The sequence below is a fragment of the Mchenga conophoros genome, linkage group LG8 (assembly GCF_057382185.1).
Source record: "Mchenga conophoros isolate Kocher_MC1m ecotype Shallow Benthic linkage group LG8, M_conophoros_male_GT1.1, whole genome shotgun sequence".
Classification (NCBI taxonomy): Eukaryota; Metazoa; Chordata; class Actinopteri; order Cichliformes; family Cichlidae; genus Mchenga; species Mchenga conophoros.
In genome coordinates, this window is record NC_140533.1 from 10,261,466 (window position 1) to 10,271,953 (window position 10,488).

Below are 10,488 nucleotides of genomic sequence, written 5' to 3' on the forward strand. Positions count from 1 at the left end.
TTACACTGGGCCGATTAAATGACTGGAAACACTCCCGTCTGGTTTGCGCTCAGCATTTAAGTCAAAGGCAATAAATGAGCAACTACGTGGGCGGATTAGAGTGTGCAAAGGCAGCATACTTCTAAAACATCAGATTTAGTGCAGACTGTGTGTAAAACAAGCTTTCGGATATCACACACGGCGCTTGGAATTGTGGGTAAGTGTAAACTGTAAGGGCAGCACGGTGCCTCACAGTAAGAAGGTCCTGAGCTCAATTCCACCATCAAGCGGGGTCTTTCTGTGTGGAGTTTGCATGTTCTCTCCCCAGCTTCCTCTCACAGTCCAAAGAATTGGAAACTCTAAATTGCCCAAAGAGAGTGAATGTGAGTACATATGGTTGTCTGTGTATATGTGTTAGCCCTGCTGCGACAGACTGGCGACCTGTCCACGGTGTACCCTGCCTCTCGCACTAAGACAGCTGGCATAGGCTCCAGCGCCCCCCACGGACCTGAAAAACGATAAGCGGAAGCGAATGGATGGATGTAAACTGTAAACATTTGTTTGTAGCAGCTGTGGCTGTTTGATGGAGCAAAGAGTGGAAACAGAGACACCTTCTGGTCAAAGGAAGTTTTAAAAAAAGAAACTGAAGTTAAAGTACAGCTACAGTACTGAGATCCTTTGTTATCATTTCTAAATATTTTTATCCTTAGATTGTTTGTGTGATTCACACATGAAAATGATCCTTATTTATATTATGCTGGGCAGTGCAGTGATGCAGCACTTCTGTCTGTCCACTGTCTGAAACTGGAAGTTTTAGCATGGCATAGATTAAATGGGTAGAAAACTGACTATTACTGACTATTTAAAGCTTAAGCCATGTTTAATATGTGTATATGTAGACTTATGTTCCATACTACTACAGGACATAAGAAGATGGACAACAGGTCCTCTTTAAGGATACAGGAAGACCTGCAGTGTTAAAAACAAAATGTTGGTAATGTTAGGTTGTTGAGTCAAAGTGGGGGACTTCAGTTCAGGGAATTACTGAACTCAGCACACATCTCAGCCCTTGAGATGTGTGCTTTGGTTCTGCTGAGGGACAGTGGGAATCCTGGCAACAATAAGGACAGCTGTACAAACATTTCCCTGTCTCACCAGCAAGCCCTTTGTCAAGATCCTAAATAAACCTGAAACATTATAGAAATCAGGCTTCCTTGAAGAGATGTGACACCTGGCCTACATGCACAGGCTCTACAAGCTTTGTAGAGCCTGAAGGGCTTGCTGGTGCAGTGCGATGAAAAGCTAGCTCTTGTCGGCCTCTGGACTCCAAATGTTCAAGCTTCACGCAGATGTGTTGCTAAAGTAAGTCAGAGGAGGAGGAGGAAGAGATTTAGCTAGCTCTGCATACTGTTGAAAATATTCCCAGGATTTAAGGAAAATCATTAATGCATGCAGGCCACAGCAGTGGTAAAATTGCCTCTGTTGACCATTAATCATGCAATATGCCATTAATGATGTAACATGCAAGGTTTAATTACAGTTTTTTTTCCCTCACATTCCCAGGTACTTGCATCCAATGTTTCAAGAGAAAGATACGTTGCCAACCCTGTCCCAGTCTTTCACACATTTTGCAAAACAGTTTTGCATGATACTCCGTGAGCCTGTGACAATAAAAAAGGGGAAGAAAAGTGTACCCCAACAGAAAGTGATCAGTGCTTGCTTTCTTCCATTCATTCTACCTGTATTTGGTTTGTAGGTGCAATGCAGAATTGGTCCACGGGGAGGCAGTGCTTCCTCATGATTCAAATATGCTCTTCTGCATACAGTTGAAAAACATTGGTCTCTAATGTTTTTTAACCTGCGCAGAATGTGACTACAGCACACACACACACACACACATATTTTAAAATATTCACAGTGTGTGTGAAAGCTCTATGCACCTTACTCTAAACATATGCATGCATAAAATGATACAGTAATCAATGAATATCACTTTAGGCTTTACAGATCTAGGTTTATACTGCCACTTGATTAAAGTATTAAAATATTTTGTGCATATTTTGCAGAACCTTTTAGAAATAATTTTAAACTCCCTGGAGGGCAAAACAAAACCTGCAGAAAAACAACCATCCATTCATTTTTTCTGTCTGATGAGAGTCCAGTGAATACTCTGAACCTGTGGTGATGCATCACTGAGCAGAACACCAGAAAACAAACAGTGGCAGTTGACAGATACACATATCAATAGTATCGATATTAACACGGTATTGGATCGATACTAGCATGATACCTTGTTTCTATCCACTAAATTCAGTATGCAGCCCACTGAACTGCGTTAAATAAAATATTTTTTTCTTTTTCTTGGGGGAAGGTTTGAAAAAGTATACCTCAAACATGCACTATGAGAAATGTCTGATCCTTTTTATGCTGTAATATCTATTTGATTTATAGTCCACATCACAATTAAACAACAGAAGCTGACCCAAACTGCTTCTATATTTACATTTTAGATATCCAAAAAACCTAGTTTCAAAATACACGAAGAGCTAAAAGGTGTGTTTTGTTGTATTAACAAATTATTGTGGAAAGTAAAACTCACAGTCATTTAATGGTGCTTAAAATGTACTCAGAATTTGAAAAACTGATTATGATTCATCTGGCAAGTCATGCAGCACCGCTCTCCCGTAGGTAAGCTGCCATCGGTTAGAAGTATCGGTATCTGTATTGCAATATTTGCTCTGTATTTACTCGACATGTTGATCGATATCAACATTTCCAGTAACACACATCAGGTTAAAGCCAGATTAAACAGTGTCCTTTTCAAACTTGACAGCACCACAGTATCAGCTGTAATTAAAAAAGCTACGTGAAGCGTGAGCTTATCAGTTAACTGCTGCTTTCTTTGCAGGTGCAAACTGCGCGCGGGACCTGTGGCGCGCCTCTTTCAGCGCCGGCGGGGATGCTGTGTGTGAGGCGCGCGCAGGAGGTGGAGGTGGGGGGTGTCACAGTTTTAGCCTGCTTCCTAGAATAAAGACAAACAGGAAACCACTAAACTGACCTTATTGCACCGCAGCCTGCGTGCACCAACCCCACTCGTGTTCTGACAGTCATTGCTGGGGACGTCTTTAGAGGGAGAGGGAGAGAGAGAGACCTGAAGTAAAGGCGAGAAGCCATGATATACAGCCAACCAATCAGAAATCTCTCCCCGAGACCGCATTTAAAGGGATAGTGAGCAGTCCCTGGAGATTTTACGGAGACTTATTTCACAACCGCTACACCTCCTCACGTCTTTGACCTCCCTCCACACTCCACTAGTGCCGAGCGGTCGAATCGGTAGCATGGATCTGTCCTAAGTGCCGCCTCTCTTCTGTATGTTTTGTTTTTTTTTTGCCTCCATGTGAGCTTGCCTCAGCTGCTGGATGCTCTTCGCCCCCACCCTCCCCGCCGCACTTGTTGCGCAGAGAGTGGATGCGCCGCTGAGTCCTTGGAGAGGAGAGGCAGGGACTCACTGCAACAGGTGCACACACGGAGCATCTCCTCCAGCGAGGCTACATCGCAGGTAGGTCAAACGGGCATCTTTAGCACATTTATTGATCGCATTTTGAGTGTTATGCTCGCAAATATCTAATTGCTGATTATCCATTCGACACCTTTACGCGAGGCACGGTTTGATCCGTTTATCTGACCGTGTTTGCGCTCTTTTCCTTTACTTTTCCTCTCGCCTTGAGACAGCGCTGAACTTTAAATGCCAGTTTTAAGGAGCCTCTGACAGTCTTCAGCCTCTGCCGCGTGTACAAAGCCAGGATGCCGGTGTTGACGAGCCCCGACATCGCCAACAAGTTTAAGGAGAGATGGCTGGCGGCTTACCCGGAAGATCACGTCTCTGGGTCTGAGTCTGCCCCCCTTGACGACAGCCTCACCAGCCTCCACTGGCTCCAGAATTTCTCCATCCTCAGCGCAGACCCGGAGCGTCCCAGCGGCGCGGGACTCGAGTGTCCGTCCTCGCAGCAGCACCTCTTCATCAAACGCCTCGCCTTCCCCGGACCGGGCACCGACTCTCCTTCCAGCCCCCCAGCCGGGGACACCGCCGCAACCGGGATGCCTCTGTATCTCGGGAGCCCCGTCACCTCTGGCAGCGACTCCACCGCGGCGGCTCCGCGGTTTCCCTGCGGCGCGCACCCCACGCCCGCCTACCCGCAGATCCCGATTCAGCCGAGCCCGCCGGTGGAGATCGACTACAAAACCAACCCCAAAGTCAAGCCGCCCTATTCCTACGCCTCTCTCATCTGCATGGCCATGCAGGCCAGCAAGCAGCCCAAAGTGACTCTGTCCACCATTTATAACTGGATCACGGAGAATTTCTGCTACTACAGACACGCGGAGCCCAGCTGGCAGGTAACAGAGACCGGATAACTCTTCTTCTATTATTTATGAATCTGCTAAATGGTGGAGTGAGGGAGAGAAGGGCCAGCAATTTGACTTCAGTGTCACCACCATACACGGCATATTCAGGCCACAGGAGATCAGACGAGGCCTTTGTTTTATCAGTGTGTGTGGGGGGAACTTAAATTATAATAATTGAAAACCTCAGACCCCCCTTCTCTGTCTCTTTGCAGGATTAGTGTCTCATTTCTGCCTTTGATGAGTTCCATGACAAGTGTTTTTAATCCATCTGAAATTTCCATCCTCCTAGACAGTGCTCTTCGCAGGGTTTTTGTCTGAAGGGAACGGTGATGGGGTGGAGAAAGCACTCCAATCTGTGTGTGTGTGCGTGCGTGTTAATGAGGGCTCCTGAGAGAGATGGCAGCTAAGCACAGCTGATCATGTTTGAAATGCACAGAGCTGCCTGTTACTAGAAAGCCTCATTAGGTACATTTGCTTCCCCATACAAACAACAACAATGCCCACCCCCGCCGCCCCACCTCCCCAACACCCACCTGCCCATCTCCCTCTCAAAGTGGCATGTTCAGTTTTTTTTGCATGACTGACTTAAATTTGCTCAAAGCCGGTGGGGTCCACGCTAAATCACGTTGTGTTCCTGTGTGTGTGTTACAGAACTCGATTCGTCACAACCTGTCCCTCAACAAGTGTTTCAAGAAGGTCCCCAGACAGAAGGACGAGCCAGGAAAGGGAGGCTTCTGGCAGATTGATCCTCAGTATGCTGACATGTTTGTCAATGGCATCTTCAAGCGCAGGAGGATGTCTGCCAACCACTACAGCAGCGGCAGCGGAACCAACAGCGGTGCCCACAGGCAGAGCAAACTAGTTCAGAGTTACCACGCCAGCCAAAACGGCTGCCCCTACCAGGGCGCGGGAGGCAAACGGAAGCACCTGCCCTCAAAAAACAGCAACAGTAAGGTTATGAGGGCCACGGAGTCCCCTCTGCTAGCCACAGAGGCCAACAAGGCAGACGTCCTGAGAGGGGACTTTGACCTGTCCTCCGTGTTTGACGACGTCCTCGGCGGTAGCTGCAGCACCTTCGAAGATCTGGACATCAACACGGCGCTGAGCTCCCTGGGCTGCGAGATGGAGCTCGCTGGGCCGGGCAGGCAGGGGAGATGGTGTGGAGGAGTGGACGTTATGGGTCAGAGCCAGCACATGAACCTTCATCACCAATCCTATGGCTACATGGACCTAAGTGCTGCTTCCATGGAGTGTACGGTCAGCATGGGAGAGCTCCACGTGCCTCACGCACATCCGCAGCCACAGCAGCAGCAGCTGGACCCAGATCGCTTGCTCCAGAGCCACCACCAACACCACCACCACCATCAGCTGCAGCTGCAGCATTTCGACGAGCCCTCCATCCTCTTCCCGGAGCAGCCAGAAGAAGCGATGCTGCAAACATGGGAGGAGATAAAAGAGGAGGCACAGGCTATTCCGCTGACTCTGGATCAGGGCTTCAGCCTGTGCGAGGGCTTCTTCACAGAGATGCAGCCATGGGAACGAGTGGAGAGCTACCTGTGACCTTTGACCCTAACCACACTGACTTCTATTTGATATTTTGGTGTTTTTTGTTTTGTTCTTTTACATTCAATGACCTCTCTGATTGCTGGTCCATGTGGTCTGTATTATCTTTAAGGATAAAAGTTAGAGCTACAGCCCCATTTTACAATCATATCCCATCCCTCAGTTCTACTGCAGTGCACTCTGCATTTTTAATTTGTCACTTTTTCTTCCCTTAAAAAGACTTTAAAGCTTGTTGGATGATTATTGATCATTACCTGGCATAGACTTCCATTGTCTTCCCTGTCAGTTTACAGGGAGCAGCATGCAGCATGACGGAGCACTGATACTCAAACAATAAGAGAACTGACAAAAAGAACAGAAAGACTTTTACGTACCAAATTCAATTTTCAGATGTACTCATATCACAGCGTAGAAGGAATAGAAGGAGGAAGGATGATGAAGAAGAGACAAATGCTCACCCTTTAAATTGGATTTGGTGGAGGTTGAATACAAGGATGAGCGTTGAACCCGGCCGGACTGCAGCTTCTCGTCCCTCTGAGCTTATTGAGAAAGCACTGTCACTACAGGACTGACATACTGGATTCTATTGTGCTACATTAGCATTAACTCTTTTTTTAACTAACATGCAGTGAAATCAGCCATTCATCTCAATTGTTCATGTTGTGTGATAATGTAGGATGAAGGAGCAAAAATGGAGACAGAAGGAAAAAAAAAATCGTTGTAAGAGATTAGAACTCATTCATTTAAGATGCTGTTATATAGTCAATTTAATATATATATATCTATATATACATATAGATATATAAGTATATAGCATGAAGCTAGGCAAGATCATTTGCCATTTGTCTACAGTTATGTATTGCAATGCTAAAACCGGAGCAGTTGGTGGGTCATGAAATGGGACATTATGCACTTTGATAGGCAGCAGTTCCTAGGAAAGAAAGACAGCTTATGTTCAAGATGTTTAGTTTAAATTTTTTACGATATTAAAGTCATACTTTCGAACATTTACTGACCACATGATTAAAACAATGCACATGTGTTGCAAATGAACTCGACACTGCAATAAGTCAAACTGGCAAGCGTTTGTTTGTTGTTCTCTTTTCCTTCATATATATATATATATATATATATATATATATATATATATATAGGGATTTTTTATAAAACAATATTCCGCCAAATTTGTTGATATGCAGCTTATTGGAGTTTCTGTGACGATTAACCCTTCCCACCACTACCGGGCCGTCTCTGTTATTAAAAAGCAGCCAAGCCGCCATTTTTGAAAGGCTGCCAAGCACATACGGCGAAGAGGCCGCCTACCACCAGGATTAAAATGGATGTAGCATTTGTTGTGCTTCAGTTCTGTTGCGCCACATTTGGCAGAGTTGCAGCTGAGATTGTTTTAAGGAGCAGATTTAATAACATCAGTGTCACTGGCATTGTTAGAACGCTGGTGTTTGCTTTCTAATGTACTTTTTTTTTTTTTTTAAATCAGGTGGGAACGAGCACATTGTGCTGACGATTTGAAAATCAGTCTTTAGCCTGATGATAGAGGCCTATGGACTCCCTGTACTTCTGAATTTTTCCCAAGTGTCTCGTCTCTGTTGTGCCCTCACAGCACATGGATCTTGTGTGAGAGGATTTGGAGCTAACTTGGAGTTTTCTCAGAGTTCTGTTTTCGATCACAGGGTGATGGATTCTTTTGACCTTATTGATTACATTAGTGTAGGTTTTACTTTTCTTTAATTTGTGAGGTTTGTTTAAAAGAAATCCAATCAGAAATCTTGGAGGAGGGTTTAGGGACAGATGCATAAATTCATCAGTTAATGGCCAGACTTTCTTATTGTATCATTATGGTGGGTGACATGACCTCTTTAATCTTACCATGTTATTTCATTTGTACCTTTTTTAAGCTGTTTGAAAATGCAATCATGCCTTAATGCAATAAATGGTGTCAATTAAAGAAATCATCCTTTACTTGAAATATCTTAAAACACCAACACGTGGCGGTGAGCAACATAGCAGGGTGGTCAGGATTATTGTTTGAGTTAGAGGTGTGTGTGTGTGTGTGTGTGTGTGTGTGTGTGTGTGTGTGTGTGTGTGTGCAATCAACAGATAAAAGGTCTATCAGGGTTTATCATTAATCAGTCCAGACAGGCCTGCACTTGCCTGGCATTTGAAACATACCCGGGTAGATATAATAGCATGAACACCTGTACAGCAAACATAAGATAATAGCTCATTCTACCTTTAGACTGGCACAACCTTTTTTCACATAATATTCATTTTGCTGAGTAGCTAATGGCACTGCGGTTTTAACTCTAAATGAGGTTGAAGAGGATATAAATTAATCATTATCATAGCAAAACCTTCTGGGAGGAAGCTGCCAGTAACCCATGAAGCTGACCATGTTTTGCATGTAGTTTTGAGTCTTTGCTTGCTTTTTTTCAGTATGCAACAATCAAGCCAAACTCTGCAGTGTGGTCATTGGATGAACAGGGGTCAAGCTCTATCTTACAATCTAGGAACTATTGGTCATGTTATTGAAATGCAAAGAAACCCGAACAGACCAAAAAAATAGCTAATATGTTTGGTCATAAAGTGGGAAATGATCAGTTTTATGAACAAAAACTATGATGACATCCCCATAAATATAAAAAGTATGTTTATATCATTGCACTCACTGCAGAGAAGCACCTCGCTAGTCCCTGTTTGGTCCCCCTTTGCCTTCAGAACTGTTTTAATTGTTCATCGATTGAACAAGGTGCTGGAAACATTTCTCAGAGGTTTTATTCCTCATTGACATAAGTTCCACCACATTCCAAAGGTGCTCTAATGGATTGAGATCTGCTGACTGTGGAGGACATTTGAGTACAGTGAACTCTTTGTCAAGTTCAAAGAACCAGTCTGAGGTCATAAAGCAATGGACATGGTCAACAACAATATTCAGTTAGGTTGCAGCATTTACAAGTTAGTACTAAGAGGCCTAACGTGTGCCAAGAAAATAAGCTCCCACAGCACTGCACTACCGCCACCAGTCTGAACCACTGATACAAGGTAGGAGAGATCCATGCTTTCATGTTGTTTACACCATATTTTCAATCTACCATAATCGACTCATCAGACCAGGTAACATAATTTCCAATCATCTGTTGTCCAATTTTGGTGCGCCAGTTCTAATTGTAGCCCAAGTTTCCTCATCTTAGCTGAGTGTAGCCCATCTGCTTCAAGGTTTGACATGTTTGGAGATGTTCTTCCGTCTACTCTGTTTGTAGCAAGTGGTTATTTGAGTTACTGCTGCCTTACTGTCAGCTTGAAGCAGTCCGGCCATTTCCCTTTGACCTCTGGCATCAATAAAGCATTTTTGCACACAGAACTGCCGCTCACTGGACATTTACACTTTTTTGGACCATCCTGTGTAAATCCTAGAGATGGTTGATCAGCTGACACCAACAACCAAGTCACATTCAAAGTTACTTAAATCACCTTTATTTATCATTCTGATTCTTGACCATGTGTACGTGCCTAAACATATTGAGTTCCTACCATGTGATTGGCCTTTGAGTGCATGAACTTCTGCATATTATCTTCCTGTCTTATTTTATGTTACGCATTCCCCTTAACTGTACAGTAAGGGTCTATGAATAAGGCTCAACAGTGTGTTCTTTGCAGTATAAGCAACATACTGGAACAGCTGTGGTATTAAAAACTTCACCATTAGAATATAATCCAGTGCTGGTGCTGATGAGGTTGGAGGTATTACCATCACCTACAGCCACCCATTCTTCTTAAGTTCCACAGCCACAGCGTGTCCACAGCATATTTCTTGTTGCTGGTCTGTCACTGGTGGAATTTCCATAATCCAGTTGCCCAGGTAACCCTCAAATGTATCTATTACCCTGTCAGATGTCAATCAGCAGTATCCCTCCCTGTCATTGTGGCAGTCACTTCAATTGCTTGCCTCAAAGATGAGAAAACTTTAACACAGGACAAGCGTTCTTCAAATTGCCAGCAGTTAAATGTCATTGACAGTCTGTGGTCTCGAGCTGCCATGTTGCTGTGAATAACTTCCTGTATGGATACCCATTAAAATGTGGTTAACTGGGAAATAAGCCAACCCAGAGCTCTGGAGTCTCTACTGAACAGCTCTGCTCTGTAGAGGATTGCAGAATGCCCACTTTAATAAAGAAACGACTACTTCAGTTCTAAAGGAGACGCTCGTATAGATCCTGCTGCTGTCTGATGGTGCAGATGTTTGATCATCTCAGCGCAAAGAATACCTAGCTCTTATTTAAGTCAAGATACAGGTTAGGTAGATGCTTATGGATCAGTTTTATTGCTAAAAATAAAGAAACCTCATGCTGCGAACAGATATAATCGATTCATCCTTTATAACCTTTTTGTTTTTATTCCATAAAGTAGAGACTTTAAGGCTTCTTCTGATTTTGCTTAGACTTTGAAGTTAAAACTGGGTGTCTTGTGCTAAAAGCATGCGTTAGCATTTGACCTGGGCTACATGCTAACTTGGGATTGCTAATA

General features: G+C 44.1%; 1 protein-coding gene across 2 annotated transcripts; it reads left to right on the forward strand.

The window, feature by feature from the left end:
• The first annotated feature begins 3,113 nt into the window (after nucleotides 1–3,113).
• On the forward strand, nucleotides 3,114–7,077 carry foxj1b (forkhead box J1b). 2 transcript variants are annotated; one of them, XM_085283355.1, is made up of 3 exons: nucleotides 3,114–3,538; nucleotides 3,708–4,374; nucleotides 5,035–7,077. In XM_085283355.1, exons 2-3 carry the CDS (start codon nucleotides 3,784–3,786, stop codon nucleotides 5,941–5,943), a joined length of 1,500 nt encoding a protein of 499 aa, XP_085139481.1. In that variant the 5' UTR covers nucleotides 3,114–3,538; nucleotides 3,708–3,783; the 3' UTR covers nucleotides 5,944–7,077. The 2 variants fall into 2 exon arrangements, with proteins under 2 accessions (XP_085139481.1, XP_085139480.1); XM_085283354.1 differs by having other exon boundaries at nucleotides 3,712–4,374.
• The last annotated feature ends 3,411 nt before the right edge of the window (nucleotides 7,078–10,488 follow it).

What these genes read in the sequence shown, in the direction of transcription:
- foxj1b (XM_085283355.1), top strand. Translation starts at nt 3,784, where the DNA reads ATGCCGGTGTTGACGAGCCCCGACATCGCCAACAAGTTTAAGGAGAGA. An exon ending in ACGCGGAGCCCAGCTGGCAG is followed by an intron (nt 4,375 to 5,034) that starts GTAACAGAGACC and finishes TGTGTGTTACAG; the next exon opens with AACTCGATTCGTCACAACCT.